We start from the raw sequence: 22,932 nt of genomic DNA on the forward strand, positions 1-22,932 counted from the left end.
ACACTCAAACATGCACAATTATAAAGTCATCATAATGACTAAACTATTCTTCGTTATAACAGTAACGTTAACATTAAATAGTGTCATTTTTATCGTAACTTAGAATATATTTAGATAAAGACTGCATATAAAATATGTGAGGCAGCATTTGGTTCACTTTTTTGAAGCAAACAAGCTTATCGGACTACGATTATCATCGTGACAAAATAGAACACAATGCACCAAAACAACAGCGTTACCAGTTTTACTTGTTTCTTCATTTTAATAATTTCCTATTTTATTCTGTTTTCTGGTGAGAATTTATATACGAGCATGTTCACTCATACTCGCGGTCATTAATAGATTGCTTATATGTACACAAAAAAACAAATCCCAGCGGAAAATACCGAGAGCAAACTATTCTGTTCCAAAATGTTTATCAATATAGACATAACAATATGTACCTAAAAAGTCCAAACATAGTTTGGGAAGTAACTTTAAGACAAAAGCTGTTTTGACAAATTTACATACATGATAATTTATTGATGTGTCACATGAAACAATTAACTGAGGGAATTTATATACGTGTGGATATACAATATACAGCTAATATATATTTTTTCTGAACGAAGTGAAACAACGGCATATAAATATAAAATGGTATTCATCTTCTAAATCAAAGTCAATACAGAGACGTTAAACACGGTTATATATTTGGACCAGTACACTGCGGACAGACACGATTTGATGAGCCGATAGACGACTTAAATTGAGTATACTAGTCCAAGTATATAACATAATTGTGCAAACCGCATTTAACAAAAGTTTTTTAACAATTAGTAATTTTACAAATTAATAGTTTTTTAATATTTGTAATTGGTACATTTGACATTAAATATAAATACGTTATCCGTTGCTTATCAAAAACGTTAATGTGGACACATTTTTCGTATGATGATTACGCATTTCTGAACATGGCGGTCGATTAAAAATCCATCTGAAATATTGCAAAGTGTGGCAATAAAACGTGTGATGAGGAATAAAGTGTGTTAGAATTAAAAAACAATGGATACAAATTGATGAAAAGGAAACGTAAACCGTCTAAAGAATCGCCTTATATCGATCAATCGAGCTCAAACCGAAACGCTAGCAAAAAGAACAACAGAACAAAATGTCACAAATGTGTCACAAATAGCGAAGGAACCGGTCAAATAAAGGTAAGTCATGCATTTTCGTTTTAAAGAATTCTACGACTTACTCAGCTGCCTGGTAATATATATGCATACCCAACTAAGACACCCACTTAACATGGACAGGGGTTCGTACCTCCAGCGTAGACCATCGATGTCGCCAGACACAAGCATTCGGACATTAATATTTATTGTGACGAAATTCAGTAGACAAGTAACTGCCTCAACGTGACCAAATACATCAAACAGAGTCGTGCATAGTTTTTTTCGGATTGACCAAAAGACGATATTATATGTGTATCGGAAACTTTCACAAATAAAGACTCTACATTAGATCTAAAAGGTTACAGCACCTATTCATTCATAAAGACTTATTAAATACATTCTAGCAGAGCGCACCAGTAATGGTCTTACAATTTCAATTAAAAAAACGATTTAAACAGGTGTTACATTTGCCAACAAAATAATATCAATTGCATCGTAGGCTTAAATTAAAAATGCTATTGTTTAATATAGAAATTGATGTATTTTTATTTATTGTATATGTCTATGTATACGTTGAAAATGCTCCTGCTATATATGTGTATACCTAAGACCATTTTTTAGCTTTTTAATTTTGTACACATTTTTATTATTTTGTTAACGCAGAAAACAGTTTTTTTTATGGGAAACACAAACTCCCGCACGTGACTTCTTATACTATGAATGCCTATCAATATTAGTATCGTGAATGGAACATAAAGACAATGATAAAGGCTACTCATTATGGTGAAAGTTGAGTGGATAATTTATTAACTGCGCGTGCCATTTTCAATGATATTTTAGATTTTACCATTAAATTTGACGGAATTCACTAACAATAATAATAATAATAATAATAAAAGCTTTATTTACAGAAGGTGAATCAATACTTTTTTACAATGTGGCCTTCTTAAAATATCATACACAAATAGGTCTATAATAAGTATAACGTTCAAACAATATTTTCTTACACCTATACATAACACACATAGATAGACACAGATTAAAATATTATTGATTATAATAATAATAAAAGCTTTATTAACAGAAGATTACACATAATAAAAGCTTTATTAACAGAAGATTACACATACAGACAATGACGCATTATACATATTATGCAGATGAATCAATACTTTTTTACAATGTGGCCTTCTTACACTAACATACACAAATAGGTCTATAACAAGTAAAACATTTAAACAATATTTTCTTACACCAATACATAACACACATTTTGCCTTTTAGACAGACACACATGAAATATCATTGATTAGAAAAAAAGACAACAACAACATATGACATATTATTGATTAGAAAATAAATGTGCTTTATATTGCCTTTTAAAAGCAGAGATAGAGCATGCCATTCTTATTCCAATCGGTATACTGTTCTAAATATCCATGCTATGGTATGAAAAAGCTCGTTTCTTATAACCTGTATTTGCTTTGGTATTAACAATATCGCTATGGGTGGCAGATCTTAAGTTATATTTTTGATTTTGAGAAAAAGTTATTCTATTATTTAAATATTCTGGAGTCTGATTGTTGACACATTTATATATCAAGATTGCCGTGTGGTATTTACATCTATTATTAAACGAGAGCCAATTAAGCTGTAAAAATAATTCTTTGGATGGTGTTCTATTTGGCTTTTGCAGAATGACTTTCGCTGTGCGTTTTTGTAAAATATTCACTTTTTTTAAATTGGTTTTATTAGCATTGCCCCAGATCGTACAACAGTAATCGAAACATGTTAGTATGTATGAATTATGAAATAATTTCTTCATATCAAAAGTGAGATAATTTGATATCTTTTTTAGTAGAGTTATTTTACTGCTTATTTTAGAGCATGTTTTATCAATGTGTACTTTCCATTGCAGATGTTTGTCAATATAAAGACCTAAAATGTTATGACTAGTGACATTTTCAATAGCATTATTATCTATTTTTAGATCAATTTGATATCCTTAATTGTTTGTTTTGATCCAATAAGCATGCATTTTGATTTATTAGGGTTTATCATCATGTTATTGAGGGTGCACTATTTTTGTATGGAATATATATCATTTTGTAAGTTAGTTTGAATTTCTGAGGGATTGGCCCCTGTAGCATGTAGTGTCGAGTCATCAGCATACAAGTCTATGTCTGATTGGTTTAGTAATAACCCAATATCATTTATATAAATTAGAAACAAGAGAGGGCCCAAAATAGAACCTTGAGGGACACCACTCTTTATAGTCAGAGGGGTAGAAAAACTAGTTCCTAGTTTAACGCATTGTTGTCTTTGACTAAGATAAGAATGAAAAAGGGACAAGGTACCATCAGAAAAGTGATGAAGTTTTAGTTTGTATAACAGAATTTCATGATCTACTAAATCAAAAGCTTTTTTCATGTCAATAAAAACAGAACAAATACAATTACCGTTATCTACATCTTTGAGCCACTCATCAATAAGTCGAATCAGTGCTGTTTGGCAAGAATGATTTTCTCTAAAGCCTGACTGATGTTTATTCAACACATTTGTTATTCGAGAGAATTTTTTCAATTCGTTTGAAAGATGTCTTTCGAATATTTTGGATATAGTTGGCAAAATTGAAATCGGACGATACTTATTACAGTCCTCTCTGTCTGAGTCTTAATATATTGGTAGAACATACGCTTGTTTTAACAAATCGGGGAAAATTCCTGTACGAATACAATTATTAATTATCGAGGTAATTGGTAAAACAATATGCTTTCCACAGTATTTAATAATGTTTGCACTGATACCGTCGAGTCCCGTAGCCTTGTTAACATTTAAATTGCCAATTATTATACTTACTTCGAGAGAGGTAATGTAATTTATAGAAAATTCATGCTGTTTTAAAGATTTGTCGAGATATAACTTCAAATAAGCAAAGTTTTCTTCGTGAAATTTAAGCTTATCAACAATATTTGATATGTTTGTAAAATGCTCATTTAAGGCAATTAGGATCCTACTTGTGTCCTCAACATACACACCGTTCACTAAAATTTTATTCGGCAAATTTACTCCGCAGTTTTGATTATTGTCATTATTAGATATCATTTTCAAATTTTTCCAAATATTTGTCGTACTAGTACCATTTTTAACAGAATTGTTGTAGTATTCTTTCTTGCTTTTGCGAATTAATGCCGTAGTTTTATTTCGTAACAGTTTATAATTGTCCCAGTCTTTAATTTTGTGGAAGTGATCTCTATCGCACATACTTTTAATAACTTCTTTGTTTATCCATTTTGGCATATGTGTGCTTTTTATTCTCTTTTGCTTGTAAGGGGCGTGTTTTTCTAAAACGTTATTTAAAATTCTATATAAAGATTGAAGGGACATATTTGGATCGTGAACAGTTTCAATTAAGTTTAGTTGCGAAATTGATAGATCAAATTGGAAATCAGATATTGAAAACTTTTTAAAGGATCTATATCTTATATTCGAGTGAGTGCCTTGTTTCGAGATTTTATAGTTAATTTTCCTTGTCATGCATACCGGATAGTGGTCGCTTATAGATATTTGTGGGACATAAGCAGTACTTACTCTGTCAGTTCGATTAGTATATATATGATCAATTATTGAAGACGATTTATCTGTGACTCTGGTTGGTGTGTTAATAAGTTGCAAGAGGCCATGCTTTAATACCGTTTTTGACCACATTTTGCATTCATAGGACTTGCTGTCAGCAAAGTATTTAAAATTGAAATCCCCTAATATGTGATACTCAACGTTTAAACCCTCAAACTTAACAAGTAACGCATTACATTTTTATATCCATTTTTGCGTCTCATTAGGTGGACGATAGATAAAATTTAACAGAAAAGATTTTGTGTTTTTAAAGCAAATTTCAATACAAACTGATTCAATCCCATCAGGCTCTAAGTCTGGCCTATGTTTCAATGGTACATGGTAACCTATATAAAGCAAGATTCCGCCACCCTTTTTCTGACTTCTGTCTTTACGAATGTATGTAAAATTCGGAATATTTAAATTTACATCAGACAAATTTTCGTTTAAAAATGTTTCGCAAAAACCAATAACATCCACATTACATTTTTCGGACAACAAAACGTACTTAACTTCATCAAGTTTTGGTAAAAAGTGTTGAATATTTAAACTTACGATATGAAGTCCCTTTTTTGAAAATTTTAAGGTAGACGCTGCTGAATTATTTTTATCCTCGCAAAAGTTTAATCTTTCAGTTGCAATAGGGATTGAGATTGAAACATCATTATTATTGCATGACATATTAATATGCTTTAACATTTAATATTTGTACGAATAACAATTTTTCTTAATATAATAATAATTCAATTAATTATTTGACAGTTCAATCTGAGAACAAATGCGACTTTAAACGTGGTATATAGTGCGATGTATACAATCTGGAAACAAATTATCTTATTATTATAAATTGATTTGCACGTTGACCCTGATTTTACAGACTTGACGGCCAATAACATCGCGACCACAGGTGGTTAGCGTGTGGATATGATATTAATTAGTGAAAACATCATTTTGAATGATAAATAATCATATAATAACGAAAAATTAACTTTTCTGAAAAATATATTTCACTATCAAATATATATATAACAAGGTATGCAACTCAAAATCACCCCAAAACGGGGTGCATCGCTTTGTACAGCCATATCTTCATCAATTGTGCAGCGATTTTCACGATCTCGGTCTTATTCAACGCAGAAATGAATTTCCTTTCTGGAAATGTATATGTCTTGCAATATTTTAACAAATGCTGGGTCAACTTTTAAGAAATAACACGATACACAACACGCATGACCCAGTTGACAGTGATCATGCTGTCTTTATGAATGAAATCTCCAGTTGTAAAGACACACCTCCGCATTGGACCAATGAAATCACTCGTATGTTTAAAATGTCAGTTAGTTGAAATGTATGTAAACAAAGGTTTCAAACGGCGCTGGACAGTTAGTCTTGATGCAGAATGTAACGACAAGAACGGTAATAATGTTTTTTCATACGTTTTATTGAATTATGGTATCGAACTGCATGAACTTTGTAGGGAAGTTGCCCTTTACTCCGTGAAGATTTCAGTCTAAAAGACAGCATGATCACTGTCAACTGGGTCATGCGAGTTGTGTATCGTGTTATTTCTTAAAAGTTGACCCAGCATTTGTAAAAATATTGCAAGACATAAACATTTCCAGAAAGGAAATTCATTTCTGCGTTGAAAAAGACCGAGATCGTGAAAATCGCTGCACAATTGATGAAGATATGGCTGTATAAAGCGATGCACCCCGTTTTGGGGTGATTTTGAGTTGCATACCTTGTTATATATATATTTGATAGTGAAATATTTTTTTTCAGAAAAGTTAATTTTTCGTTATAATATGATTATTTATCATTCAAAATGATGTTTTCACTAATTAATATCATAGCCACACGCTACCCACCTGTGATCACGACAACCGATTTGACGAGGGTTGTAGTAGAATGGTGGTCATCTTAAGCGAATATATCTGGTTTACATGCTTATAAGATAAGTAATATCGGTTTCATTAGATTAATATATTTACTTTTCACTGGCTGTAATAAAATATCTTTGACTATTTGTGTGGCTGATAATTTGAACACTGCTATTACCCCACCCCTTTAGTTCGCATCTGTTTTATAAGTAGTCCCAATTCATGCGGCTTTGTCATATAATTATTGTTATTAATACGAAATAAAAAAAATCGCTTAAGTAAATGTATTCATAAATGTATTAAGCATGTATTGATCAGTACTTACATACGATCTAATGGTGCTGTTATGATTTAGTGGACTATAAGAAAGCATTTATATTTTTTAAAGGACAAGCAGCAAAAGCTTAGAAATAATGACCGGAATACTTACATTAACCGTCATCAGTTGGTGTGTTTGACGACTGGACTATACAAACGAACATACATTTTGCTGGAATCGCTATCGTCTAGAATATCGCGGTCAACAGCGCACCATAACACCGTGGCAGACTTTCGCCGCGACATTATAACTATAGTTACAAAGAATCTGACCACTACATCAGTTATATTATGTATGTGTATCTGTTGTTTTTTGTTTATTGTAAGTCAATATTGTGCCGGGATAATGTCAATTTGGTAAGAATTTGGAGCGAATGTGTGATATGCGAAAATGAAGATATTCTACAGAAAACAATATATGTGTATTAAGTACTATTAACCCATTTATGCCTCGTGGACTCTCTCATCCTTCTAAATTGGATCAAGTTATTTCCAAAATTAGGGATGTCTGGTATATTTATTTCTATTTTTATAATATTTCTTACAGAATTTTGTTTAAGCAAACAGTGTAGACCCTGATGAGACGACGCATTATGCGGCGTCTCATCTGGGTCTACGCTGTTTGCCAAGGCATTTTTTTCTAGACGCTAAGCATAAATGGGTTAATTAGCAAAGTCCATCAAAAACGCGCATGTGCATAATTGATTCGGTTACTATTTTAAATAAAAAATGCGATAAAGTCTTATGTTTTTGAGTTATTATTCAACTACCATGTTCATATAGAAAAACAAACACTATTCATTTCGGAAAACTAGAATACACCAGGATTTATAAAGAACAACCCGCACAACCGAGTGTAAATATTGCATCTTCATCGTTACCCTGAAGTCTGTGATAATGAAACGGTGATTTCTCCGTCAAATGCTTTAGATGATAGTGATATAATATTTACGTGAAAGCAATGCACGCTGAAAAAGTTTTGTTTTATTTATTCTTTAGACCATGTACCTGAATAATCTTCCATTTTTAACGCTAATTGTTGAATACATTAAAATGAGTCAGTATGCCTTATACTTAAAAGCAGTTGACTATCGCATCTTTTTTTCTACATGTTCGGAATATGATATGATGATCATTTTTGTCATCATAATCCTTGTCGATAGTAGCAGTGTCGTGTGGTTTCGTGCGGTGATTTTAAGCAAAACTGTAGGTGTGTGACGTCACACAATACGGATTTTATGATCTTTTGTTGGAAAAAGTCATAATATCGATTGCTTTTTGTTCTAATTTTATGCGATGGTACGAAGAGACAACTCATGCTGCGATTGTTGTTAAATCAACGCCTACATGCTGATACAGATTATATAATGTTCATTATGATTGTGGCGATGATGATCAAAATTACATTGAAATTGATAATTGTAATATATTTGCGAGTCAAACAATTCAAAAGTTTACCAGTTCATATGAAGGGACATGACCAGGTTTTCAGGACTAGTCCATTACAATTAATGGGTTGGTCGTAATTATACGGGACTAGTCCTGGAAGCAATGACTTTTCTTGTAAAACTGTGAAATGTATTGTCATTTCGTTAATTTGTTGATTCTTTGGTACAAACTAGCCTTGATTACTTTCGTTTAAACAAAGTAACTAACGCTTTTCATATAAATATTTATAAAAAAATAGAAGTACTTTTACTGACAGGTTTTCAAATCTCCATAAAAGGGAACTGTCAAGAAAGTTTGACTTCAAATCGAGAAATTTAATTATTCATTACCAGATCAAATGTTTTTATTGTCACTTTTACACAAAACATTATAATTTTAAGTTATTTTAGACATCTGATATCAAAATATAAAAAAAAGGTCAATCTGGATCAGAGTGTTCTTTATTGTACGACTTAAAGAATAGTCAACATACTGTAAGCTACCTTACATGGAATATACAATTGCTCATCTATGCGCTCAATTGTAGTTTGAGTTTGAGTCCAGCAACAAACTCTAGGGAAGACGGAGACCGCTTAACGTTTTACATAATGCATCTTTATTCAGACAAGCTTTAAACATTATATTATACAATAATATCTCTTAACTGTTAGAGTTGACTTAAAAATGATGGAAGTTCGGCGAACAGTTGCTCTGCTTTAAGGTTGTCAGTATCGTAAATAGTACTGATATTTTATGAAATACTAAAAACTTTCGTTTTACTTAAATACCAGTAGTCAGTAGTTAATGTAACACACAAATTCTGATTATTACTTTTAATTCGTGAAATGAAAATGTTTTATGAAGTATTAATGTTGTTTCTTACTTTTTGGAAGGGGTTTCAATTGATCGAACAGTGATGTTTGTTGTTAGCAATAGTTGTAAGAATATTTCTTACAGAATTTAGTTTAAGCAAACAGTGTAGACCCTGATGAGACGCCGCATCATGCGGCGTCTCATGTGGGTCAACGCTGATTGCCAAGGCCGTTTTTCAGGAAGCTAGGCATAAGTGGGTTAACTATTGAAAGACACTTAAAGTTTCAAACGCTTTTCACAATGGTATTATATCAAACAAATAAACTATTTTGCATCAACATGTACAAACACTTTTCACAATAGAAATATATCAAACAAATTTACAATTTTGCATCAACATGTATATTTCGCATCAGATCAACAAAAAATAATAAAACTGTTTCTTAGTATTGAATTAAAATTATTCTTAACATGACATTTAGCAATAAATGTTCTAAAACATATCTACATCAATATAGAAACAGTTAAACTTTTCATTAATGAACGAATCCGGTGCAAAAACTCCACACATGTATAAGCCTAAACATGCTTTTTTCTTGCAATCTCCAGCGTTTTCTGTGGATTTCAATTAACCATATTCTCATTGTGGCTTCCATTTCATTTGGTTACTTGATATTGAGGATTAACCCATTTATGCCTAACCTCCTGAAAAAAGGCTTTGGCAAGTAGCGTAGACCCAGATGAGACGCCGCATAATGCGGCGTCTCATCAGGGTCTACACCGTTTGCTTAAACTAGATTCTGTAAGAAATATTCTAAAAATAGAAATAAATATACTAGACATCACTAATTTTGAAAATAACTTGATCCAATTTAGAAGGATGAGAGAGTCCACGAGGCATAAATGGGTTAAGTATTATCATTGGCTGCTAGCAAGCTATGCCCCGACATAGATTGTTCATACGTGTTTATAATTGCAGTTTATCGCGCAAAACAGATTAACCCATTTATGATTAATGGAATGCCCCATCCTTCTAAATTGGATCAAGTTATTTCCAAAATTAGTGATTTCTGGTATATTTATTTCTATTTTTAGAATATTTCTTACATAATTTCGTTTAAGTAAAAAGTGTAGACCCTGATGAGACGCCGTATTATGCTCTTTGCCAAGGCCTTTTTTCAGGACGCTATGCATAAATGGGTTAATTCCGTTCGGACATAAGGCATACCTTTCACACAAAAACTTAACCAATATTTTGATGATTAAAAAAGGTCATAATTTACCTCAAATCGTCTTTATCTGCATATTAGAGTTATGTTCTTGACATGTGAACTTATATAATGACCAGGAAGTGAACGAGGGTCGAACCCACGTCTGTCATCGTCGGAACATGAATCGTTTATGAATCATGAATCACACGAATCACCTGAGCAAAGAATGCAGCTAATGTTTGTCTTCGCCCACACTAGAAATACACTAAGCGTAGATGTGTTCCTTAATCACATATGTAAAGGTCGATTAAACCTTTCAATAAAAATTAACAAAAGACCCAGCATATTCTAATCTGACGTTTACTTTACCATCTAAAACAAAATATCAAATACATGTAAACAACAAGAGGGCTAGGTGCTCTAAGGCGCTCACCTGCGAACACACCTATTCTAAGCAGTAGGTGTTCCCACGATTTAACAATAGCCTTATTATTAACCCATTTATGCCTAGTGGACTGTCCCCTACTTCTAAATTGGATCAATTTATTTAAAAAATTAGGGATGTCTAGTATATGTGTTTCTATATTTAGAATATTTCTTACAGAATTTCGTTTAAGCAAACAGTTTAGACCCTGATGAGACGCTGTATTGTGCGGCGTCTCATCTGGGTCTACGCTGTTTGCGAAGGACTTTTTTCAGGACGCTAGGCATAAATGGGTTAAAACTGCGCAACACCTTGCATCAGTTTTAAGAAAATACCCATAAAGTTAACCTTCAACTGCACCATCAGACGAAAAAAAACTGGTATACAATGCGGTCATTTATTTATGGCAAGAAACCATAACGAAACAGTGAGACACAAAACGAATGCACTAGGCAAGACATATATGTGCATAACAAAAATATTAAGAAGAAATGATGTTAAAAACTGACTTAACATTATAATTGTTTAAATGAGGATCATAAAACGTGCAGTTGCACACAAAATATGTTGGATGAAGTACGTTGAAAAGTGAAATGTGTGTTTCTATACACTTCTATAAATCAAACGCATTGATAAATGTTATATCGAGATAACATTCAGTGGTATGCGTTGTGTAGAGAGCACTGTAAATAAATAGTAAAGAAATACTGTCATTTAAATGTGTAATGATCACATTTTGAATGAGCAACTGTAACTAAAACACATAACTAAATAAAGAGCAAACGCTTGTGTACTACATATTGTTTATATAACATATCAAGGATAGTTGACAGTGAAAATGATGTCTGCCCTGCAACCGTGATGTCGTGAGTTTGAATTCTAATATTGTAGCGTTCATATCTTCCTCAAAGACACCTACGATGATCTCCAAATGCACCACTGATTTTTCTCAGTATACGGACTCAAACGCCTCACAATAAGACAGGTGCTTTTGTTGCAATCAAGCTTAATAAATAGGTTTAAGTTGAAGTTATAGTAGCCTGATGCTGTTTTTAAACTCCTTTGTTTAAAATATAGTAAAAACTAACTACTAGTATGTATCGTCTATAGCCAACGTTCAATGTGAAATCGCTATTAGATTAATACTATCTGATAATACAAATTATGTATAAAAGTGTTGGGTTAAAGGTTTTTTAAATATACTACTCAAAATTTGCTAAGGATCACTTTTTGTTTTCACATTATCTTCAATTTAATTTTATTTAATTCAAATTGTTATTTTGCAGGTTTTGATATTAGAATGTGTGTTTATTATGTTATTTTTATGTATTAAATTATGTACTATAAAAAGTGGTCCAAAGCAAATTTTGAGTATTATATAAGATGTGTGCTCTTGTTTAATTGAAAGACCACGTGAAGTAGAAGCAATAATGTTGACATGGAAAATACAAAAGAAAGCAAGTCTTATCACACGATTCGACATGTCACAAAATGTGTCTGATGGAAAGGCCTGTCATAACGTATACGGTTTTCATGTCAGTTACAGGTCAACAATATTGGAGAGCATATGAAGAATAATGATTTTACTTTGTTACCTTAACCCATTAATGCCTAGCGTCTAGAAAAAAGGCCTTGGCAAACAGCGTAGACCCAGATGAGACGCCGCATGATGCGGCGTCTCATCAGGGTTTTTGCTCTGTTTGTGTAAAGGAATTTCTGTAAGAAATATTCTTTATATAGAAATAAATATACTAGACATCCCTAATTTTGGAAATAAATTGATCCAATTTAGAAGGATGGGAGAGTCCACTGGGCATAAATGGGTTAACCATTGACAGGGCACTTTGTGGCTTATACCACACTTTGACTGGTATTAATAGGGAGTGGGTAGAATACTATAGTACCCTACTTGGAGGGAAGGCAATGCGCTTGCCAAATTATACTATAGTACCCTACTTGGAGGGACGGCAATGCGCTTGCCAAATTATATATAAGCAACTGTAAAACCAACATATTTATTTTTAACTTGAAAGTGTTTTTGTCAACTCAAAAGCATATCAATAGGTATCGTGATACGATCACGATACCTATTGATATCACAACATTCAACTTAAGTTTGAAAGAGATGATCGGGATGAGTTTCGAGGTTCTGTGTAGCATAGCGCTTACTATCGTCATGAAGATCGCGATTGCAAGGAGGACGGTAATGGCCCAATCTCCACGCAGAGTTGTCGTTCCTTGCTCTCACATACAACTCTGCATAAGGCTCAGCACGCCATTTTGTCTACCAAATAGCTAAAACCGAACAAACGCATACAATGTATAGTTGTTTGGATATTTAAGATCGCATGCATTTAATTAAGAAATATGACTTTTAAATGTATGATAAACCGTGCAAAAACTTGTGAGTTTTCATGCAACTCTTTGGAACTATTGTATTGCCCATTTACACAGATGTAATCATTCCATGCACTTCACAAATGTAAACAATTGTACATATTTTTATTGAGTGACGTTAGGCATTGTTTCGACGTATTTATGTATGTTGGTTTCTTAACATAAAAAAACTTATCAATTTTATAATAATTAATTAAGACTGATATAAGATATCATGGTATGAGATGGTTTTCTTTAATGCAGTTAATGCAATGTAACCGTCGTGCAAGAGATTGTTTAGTATACTGTAACCTTAACGCTTGGAATGATCATGACATGAATGAGACGCTTTCATAACAATAGTCCGTTTTGAGCCCAACACAGAGGTGAATGTAATGTGACCGTCGTGCAAGAGATTGGGTAATGGCCCTATTCCACTACGAAAACAAGCCCGCGATTCGCTACGATTTATCACATTTATTGAATCGGGAAGACTCGTAAACATGTGCCATTTATCATTTTCATGATTTCATGCGGTGTTAATTGACGATGCTGCGAAGCAGCTCGTCTAAGTTATCATACCATGAAAAAATTCTTCACAATGGCGACCTGTGTAAAAGACCGAGCCAGTCCGATTGAGATAGCTCGTTTTTTTTATAATCGGCATACCCCGCTGATTATCATTGATAAAGGTAAAGGAAGCTCAGCTATAAATAGGACAGCATATTCTGGGAAAAAGATTTAATAATAATTTGAAAACATTACTTTTAAATCGGTTATATTCAATCCATTATACGGTTATCGATCAATTAAACAACTATGCATTTGCTGTATTGTATTTGACATGTGTCGTGAATTTTTTAATACAGTGCGAATGAAAACGTGTATAATAAACGTTTAACGCGATCACGAGTGTAATGAAAACGAATTATTTCGAACCTGCCATTTGTAAACGTTATAGCGAATGTGGTATAAAATCAATATAATAGCCGGACGATATCTATGAAACACGCTTTTATGCGTGCTCTCTCATTATGCATATTTAATAAACTTTTCAAACAGAAATTACAGAGCCACATCAGTGCACATACTAAGTTTGATAATTTATTCGTTTGTTGGATAGTGTTTGCTGTTTTAAACACATATTAGGTTATTTGGCGGAGATTGAGTTAACCTTACCATTTGTTCATGGGCGAACTCACGTATTCAAGTGCTCTTACGACTATGAGCTCATACCTACTTTCGGGAATTATTATAAAAGTATTGTCGCACTTAACGAACAGACATGCCTAAGCTTATTGAATTAGAGAAAAAACAATAATCAAAAGAGAAAAAATTATATGTTCATACACATGGGCATGTGAAATCACATCCGTACACAAGTATCATTAACTTAGGAAAGGAAACAACGAAATATAAAGTTTGGTATGATATACTTGTCAAATTAAAGAGCATGGTGTAATTAAAGAGCATGTCAAGTTTTGAATATATCTGCTGAAACGTAAGGTCATAACCCACAAATGTTTTACTGTAACAGAACGTTTTTTAAGATAAGTGGTACAGAAAATACATATTTCTTGTTATATTTGATCAAGAATGTAACCCGCCTCCCAGATTCGCTGATTCTACTTCCCCGTACCCCCAAATGATTTTTCGTACCGAAATTTATTTTCCTTCCCAATTTAGTTTCCTACCCATTTTTTTTCGTAACCAAATTTTTGTTCGTACCCAATTTCTTTTTGGCATAATTTTTATACCCAAAATTTTCATACCCACATACACAATTGTGGTGATGTAGATAAACTTAAATTGATGCTTTTATATCAATCCTTTTCAAAAGCATCGTCACACCAGTACTGTCAGTACTTTGATTTAGATCATGTAGATGCATGTTGCTCTACGTGTGAATAGATATATGCGAATATTGGTGTTTTTTTGTTCGCATATTGTTTTTCTCTTTGACCTAATTAGAGAGTTATAACACTGAAGTAAAGCTTCATGAATAGATTCAAATCTGCATTGCTTCCTACTGGAACTGGCCAAATGTGTTTTATGTTTGTATAAGGAAGATATGTAACGGTAAATGTGAAATGCTAATGACCAGGTATCAGAAAACAAGGTGTATTTTGATTTGAATTCTTTTCGGAGCGCATGATACTCAGACATGTCAAATGCATGTGAAACGTTTGTCACCACACACTTTTTATGTCTAGTAGTTAATTTAACCCATTTATGCCTAGCGTCTAGAAAAAGTCCTTGGCAAACTGCGTAGACCCCGATGAGACGCCGCATGCATGCGGCGTCTCATCAGAGTCTGCGCTGTTTGCTTAAAGGAATTTCTTTAAGAAATATTCTAAATATAGAAATAAATATACTAGACATCCCTAATTTTGGGAATAAATTGATCCAATTTTGAAGGATGGGAGAGTCCACTAGGCATTAATGGGTTAACGTGCTTTAGTGTAGTGCCGTAAACATGTGCCATTGTGATTGCGCGTCCTTGCGCCCTGTGTTTAAATGGTCTCTATATTGCCGCAAGATATAACGGCAAATCAGTGAACCTATAGACGTTAATGCATTGACAGCAGCTGTATGCGCGACTCCAACAAATATAATACAACCAGCTTTATGTGCAAATTGAGCCATGCTCCGTAAAAAGGGTGTTTAAAACATGTGCGTAAAGTGTCGTCCCAGATTAGCCTGTGCGGACTAATCAGGGACACTTTCCGCCTAAACTGGATTTTTGCTAAGAGTATACTTTCTTCAAACGAAAAATATCCTACAAGCGGAAAGTGTCGTGCCTAATTAGCTTGTGCAGAATGCACAGGCTAATCTGGGACGACGCTTTACGCACATGCATTAAACCCCTTTTTCATAGAGCACGGCCCACATATAAAGTTGCTTATAATCGGTGACATAACAATATTAAAAGTAAAAAACGATATCCAAAAGGTAAAGACCTATCATAGTTTTTATTAAAAACAACCGAATTTTCTATCAAAATAATATGCAGTTCATACATCATTCATACATACAGCATGTGGTTGTAAATAATGTATATGTTTATGATTGATCTAGACTTTGATGATCATATAAGTTAATGTGATGTCATTAAGTTCATTAACAGAATATTAAGAACAAAAAGGTAATACCTATACCAAAGATATCATTACCTGTAACATCTCTTGCGGAAGAGAAGTTATCGTCTGAGTATGTTTCTGAAATTAAGAATTCTTATATATTGTAACTATAACGTATATTTACATGGTATGGACCTACGCCGCTGTTTAGTTTATCGCAAATTTGTTTTTACTGTAACACCCGTTGCGCAATACGTGTATGCTGTTTCGAATATTCGAATCAAACCGGGATGGATATCAAATTTTGGAATAAAACCACAAAAATAAGATATTATGAAGCAAAAATGATTAAACAATATGTGTCCTCTAAACTGTACAGTAAGAATCGACCATCATCTCATATACCACACACACCTTTTTATAGCGTCATTGTAACGGCACGCATGCGTCTTCATACAGGAAAACATGGTATATTGTGATTTGTATTCTTTACGGAGCGCATGATTCTCATACTTGTTGATGTGTATTATTAATGTCAAAAGTCTGTAAAAAGTTTGTCACCACATACTATGTATTTCTAGTAGTTAATTTAACGTGCTTTAGTGTAGTGCCGTAAACATGCACCATTGTGATTGCGCGTCCTTACGCTATGTATTTTAACCCATGTATGCCTAGTGGACTCTCCCATCCTTCTAAAGTGGATCAATATATTTCCAAAATAAGGGATGTCTAGTATATTTATTTCTATATTTAGAATATGTGTTACAGAAATTCCTTTGAGCAAAGAGCGCAGACCCTGATGAGACGCCGCATAATGCGGCGTCTTATCTGGGTCTACGCTGTTTGCCATGGCCTTTTTTCTAGACTCTATGCATAAATGGGTTAATTAATGGTCTCTATATTGCCGCAAGATATAACGGCAAATCAGTGAACCTATAGACGTTTATGCATTGACAGCAGCTGCATGCACGACTTCAACATATATAATATATCCAGCTTTCTGTACAAATTGAGATACAGGTACATGAGCCGTGATCCGTGAAAAGGGGTTTTAATGCATGTGCGTAAAGTGTCATCCCAGATTAGCCCGTACAGTTCGCATAGGCAAATAAGGGACGACAATTTCCGGCTTAACTGGATTTTTGTTAAGAAAGACTTTCTTGAAACGAAAAATATCATAAAAGGGGAAAGATTCGTGCCTGACTACGCACATGCATTAAACCCCTTTTTCACAGAGCACGACCCATTCATAAATTTGCGATTAATCGGTTACATAACAATTTTAAAAGAATAAAACGATGATCAAAAGGTTAAGACCTATCATAGTTTTTATTGAAAACAACCGAATGTTGTATCAAAATTATATGTAGTTCATACATCATTCATACATACATCATTTGGTTATAAATACTGTATATGTTTATTATTGATATAGACCTAGATGATCATATAAGATACGTGATTTCCTTTACAGAATATTAAGTACAATAAGGTAAGACTTATACCAAAGATATCCTTACGTGTAACATGGCTTGCGAAAAATAGTTTTTCTCCTGATAATCACCTTTATTATTTCTCTTTGTTATATATTGTTTGATAACCCATGAACCGTTTGGGTAGGTTTGCATGAATATATGTGCAAAAAGGTTATGCAATAAAACAATGAAATTGTAGATGAAATTTGGGATTTTTTATGTTGAAAATCAGATATTAGAAATTTGTAATACACCCCCCCCCCCCCCCCCAAAAAAAAAAAGTATCATTTGTTTATATGCATTAGATATAAATTTAAATGTTAATCATAGCTTTACATTTTAATAAAGGAAAACGTTATTTTTAAAAGTTGTCTTACTTTTGTGCACAATGTTCTCCTTCGTAGAATATTTGTAAACACACACATTTAAATATTGGTATTATTTAAAGCACAATGAAAACTATAAAAAAAATCGATCTTGCGGAAGGGGATACATATATAGACACTTTCTAATGAAGAAAATAATGATATTTGAACTGCTTTCCCATCGGTTTTGCAATTCTTTTTTTCCAGTATTATCTGTTATAGTTTATTTTAACTGACTTTACAAAATGTCATGTTCGCCCATAAAAGGCGCGCTATTCCGAAGAAGCATACTAGTTTTTAATATTAAATTGTTAAGGCTTTGCGTTCAATGCTGCTTTCAAAAAACATCCAAGTGAAGATGCGACGAGAATGCATGCGAACATTACAAAAAACACGACGTCTAGAAAGTTTACGACTTCTCTCCAAGAGTACTCGACGTCACCAGTAGAAGAATTATCCGACATTCTTTTTTCTGTTGTTCCCCTATGCGGTTGCACCATTCCGGACCCGTTTTGGTATGCGACATAAAAAGTTGGAGACCCATCAAATATTCTGCTTTCTGCTACGCTCCTTTGTGTCTTCGCAACCCTGGGCCCGTTCGAGTATTCGGCGTCACCAGAAGACGACTCGTCAAACCCTTTGGAGCAACATTTGCATTTAAAGCATCGCATGACGAAAACCAGAATGCGAGGAATTGCCACATCTTTATCAAACCTGTTCAATCGCAGAAGGGCCAACGCAAGGACGGTTGTCAAGGTGCTGCAAGCAGTTTGGATTATAAGGAAGATCTGAATCAGTGCTATGGAATCGGAATTTTGTGGCAAAGATGAAGAAACAATGGTAAGGAAGACAGCGAACGCCAAGAAAACCGTGATGGCGTAGCTTGCTCGTTCTCCGCTGTCAGCCGGCAATAGGAAAACACAGAAGTTCAAAATTGCTAGCGTTATTATTGGAAAGATAACAGACAACATAAAGGGCAGTGGTTTTCGTCTTAGTTTCAGGGAAAAGCTTATAATGCTGTCAACGGAGTCTTCCTCAACTTTCCAACTGGAGTCAATAACATCCCAACCAGAATTAGGTTCGTATTGGGTCAATTCGATTCCCTTCGAACCACCTATCATTGCAACCTACAAATACAGATATTGTACATGTTAACAAAGTAGTTTGTATACACTGAGATACACAAACAAGATATATCAATGATTTGTGTCTTGTTCTGAGAAAACTGGGCATAATGCATGTGCGTAAAGTGTCGATCCAGATTAGCCTGTGCAGTCCGCACAGGCAAATCAGGGACGACACTTTCCGCTTAAACTAGATTTTCGGTAAAAAGAGACTTCCTTTAAACGGAAAATACCATTTAAGCGAAAAGTGTCGTCCCTGATTAGCCTGTGCGGAATGCACAGGCTAATCTGGGACGACACTTTACGCACATGCATTATGACCAGCTTTCACAGAACAAGACACATTTAACACTGTTGTAGACTCCCGAGAAATACACATTACCTCAAATCTCGAGTAACTCCAAGCCTGAAACTTCAGGTAGCAGGTCTGATCATCGAACGGAAAGTATACGATGTCCATCGAACACGTGGATTCAAAAACCTTTAATTATGATTAAAAAAACATGTGTTCGTTTATTGGTTAACCGTTCACCTCGCATATGTATTTCCAATGTAAATAAACATATACATGTAAAACAAATATTGGTATGAGATGTGAAGGTATTTCTCTTCCAAAATTCATATGCGCAAACGTATATTATTTAATAATGACCTGCATAGTAACACAAAGTGTATGGACTCTATGGAAGTTTATCACCTTATACTTACTTGAAAAGGAGCCCAACCGACCGCCCCGGTATAATGGTTGTAAACATTGAGGGACGGCACACCGAGCTCCTTGTAATCCAGATTGGAATTCTTCAAGGCAAGGTCAGGCTTCCATACCTCATTCTGTCCAATGATTTATCAAGAATGATTTCAAGTGAATTGTCTTTTATTTTATGTTGTTTTTTCATAAAGGTGCTTTTTGCGGAGAAATCTTCGCAAGTTCGGACGAGGAATTCATGTAGGATGTGTGGCAGGCCAATCATTTGCTTAAATAAAACGTGCTTTATAATTAATCCAACCGAATGGGTTTTATTGTGAGAAAAAAATTATGTTTATGTCCGCACAGGCTAATCACGGACGACACTTTCTGCCTAAATTGGATTTTTGCTAAGAAGAGACTTCATTTAAACGAAAAATTTCATAAAAGCGGAAAGTGTCGTCCCTGATTAGCCTGTGTAAACTGCATAGGCTAATCTGGGATGACACTTTACGCGCATGCATTAGGCCCAGTTTTCTCAGAACGCAACTCATATGCTTATACAGTTCACGACTGAAAGATCTGTGTTGTTGAGCTATGAATTCTGATGAAAGCGCTAAATTACGCTAATTCGTAAATTTAATAAATGTATTTAGAATGATTTATCCAATAAATATTTTTTGTTTACCTGTGGCCAAAAGGCGAACTCAATATTTGCATGATCGACCGGAGTCCATCTTAGATAACTGTCATTCCACTGGAGCACAAGGAATGCCGTTGTTTTTATCGTTTCAGTGGATTCTTTCAGCTCATTAATGGCCAGGAGATAAAGATCCACGGTTATTTCTGTGAAGAAACAAATCAAATAAGGATGATTATGTCGTAAACGCGACCAAATTGTTGGTCGCCACTTTTCGGGAGAAGACAAACAGCAACATAATGCATTAATAGTTATTATAAAAACGAGTGATGTTGTATGGTTGATAGTGCCGTACAGGTCAGTAAGAGCTCACTATTATTCTAAAGACGTCTAGCGGACAGAGGTTGTAACTACCATGAGCGTCTGAAGCAGACAGCTAACTGAATGAAAAACGTAGCAGGGGATGTGATTGGGGGAAACTTGATGAAAAGAAAGCTAAAGTGCCACAGGGACAGTGGAAAAGGGGAGCAGCATGTCTTAGCTATTATGCAGATACCGGTTAACCGCTGTATCACGTTAAAGTGGCCTTTTCACAGATTTTGAAGTTTGTCATTAAATGCTTTATATTGATAAATGTAAACATTGGATCTTAAAAGCTCCAGTTAAAAATCAAGAATAAAATAAAAAAAGTAGCCGTTAACAGGGCTCGAACCAGTGACCCCCGGAGTCCTGGAGTTAGTCTGAAGTAAAAATGCATTAGCCGTCTCGGCTATTCCGCCGGGTATTAACAGTATTTTATAAGTAATTTTCGTAGTTTCTTAAATTTAAACGTTAACAACAGAACTCTCCAAATTATTCAATCGTTTCGCGTTGCAACCCTTTATAATTTTTAGGTTTTCAAATCGTGAAAGGATACATAATAATGGCTATATTGGACTATGGTAAATGTTCAGTAATACTGTTTCCTCACAAATATCACACCTAAAACGAAAATTTGCGAATCTGAAACAACTTTTTTCAATTTTGTCAATTTACCAAACCGTGAAAAGATCCCTTTAATAATGGCTATATTTAGATTATAAGCATAAACGAAGCCATTGACAGAGCTTTTGTGTATTGTAGTTCCACCGCTTTCTTTACTCTCAAAATGCATATTTTCTGCAAAGTGAAAGGGAGCCTCATTACAAGATCTGAAAACAATAGAAAATTGCACAAATTTGAAATTAACGTCTTCTTTTACCTGCAATTTCTGCAAATAAATAATGCGCACCATGAGAGATAATTTGCCTCGACAAAAATACCCGTCGATGCCAATAAATAAACAAGCACTCATCTCAGTTAACGGACAACAATTGCTAAGATTTGTCCAATAGAAAGATCGAACTTGGTAGTATATTAATAGGATAGACTTTAATGGACAAGACATGTGTACAAATGGCCAGGATGCCCCCACTTTCCACTTAAGTCCCAAAACTCAAATTATTTATAAAAACAATATTTGTATGGCTAAATTTCGGTCTTTATCTCAAATTATGAGCTTGACCTTTCTGCCGATGAGACAGGTGATACACGTGGCACTCAGGCTCCTCATTGTGGCAATTTGTGGTGCTTAGTCTTAAAATTGATGAATAGCAAAATTTGACCTTTGATCTCTATGTATGACCCTTACCTTTGAGGTTCGGAGGCGGATTTTACACAAGAAATCCCTGTCATTAAGGTTGTAATTAGTGCTATGTTATCTTATAAAAGCATGATGCATTCATTATTTTGTTTCAGTAAGTAAAAGCTGTTTTATGTTTTCAGTCCATCACAATATCGATACGTTATGGCTGAGAGATGAAATTTTAAGCTCTGTTATGGCGAAATTTGAAATTTAGTGTGACCTTGACCTTGTGGTAGGGAGCCGTTTTTTTCCACAAAATACCTCCTCTTTATGGTTGTAATATGTGATAAGCTTTTTGAAAGTAACATGGTGAACGATTAAAATGCATTCCGAAAAGCTGTTTCATGGACAATTCAATATTTGGAGTTTCTTCCTAACTTTTGTGATAGGGACACGTATATAACGCAACTCATCGTTTTATGATGAATTTCATTTGTTCAATGTTGATGCAATAATTCAACTCTCAGCTTTATAACCCAAAGGGTTGCTGAGAGTTTAAATGCGCCGTCTATTGTCCAAAAGGTGCAAAATTGTATCACCACTGCAAAGGATAAGGAACAATGATACTTTAAAAACTTATCAACGTTTACTGTCAAAAACACAAACTCATGCAAATGGCATCATTAAGGCAAGAAATAATTGTTGTTTATTTACTTTGTTATTCTTTCGTACGCTCTATCC

The 22,932-nt window shown here is 34.0% G+C and overlaps 2 protein-coding genes across 2 annotated transcripts in view; one reads left to right on the forward strand and one right to left on the reverse strand.

The window, feature by feature from the left end:
* LOC127879036 (uncharacterized) overlaps positions 1-22,932 on the forward strand; it is a 465,202-nt gene that overhangs the window by 16,568 nt on the left and 425,702 nt on the right. The window lies entirely within an intron of this gene.
* Positions 18,266-20,762, reverse strand: LOC127879040 (neuronal acetylcholine receptor subunit alpha-6-like). Its single transcript, XM_052425632.1, has 4 exons — positions 20,637-20,762; positions 19,972-20,094; positions 19,646-19,744; positions 18,266-19,266 (listed from the first exon to the last, which is right to left on the reverse strand). Exons 3-4 carry the CDS (start codon positions 19,721-19,723, stop codon positions 18,451-18,453), a joined length of 894 nt encoding a protein of 297 aa, XP_052281592.1. The 5' UTR covers positions 19,724-19,744; positions 19,972-20,094; positions 20,637-20,762; the 3' UTR covers positions 18,266-18,450.

Source organism: Dreissena polymorpha, chromosome 4 (assembly GCF_020536995.1).
Source record: "Dreissena polymorpha isolate Duluth1 chromosome 4, UMN_Dpol_1.0, whole genome shotgun sequence".
In the NCBI taxonomy this organism is placed as follows: Eukaryota; Metazoa; Mollusca; class Bivalvia; order Myida; family Dreissenidae; genus Dreissena; species Dreissena polymorpha.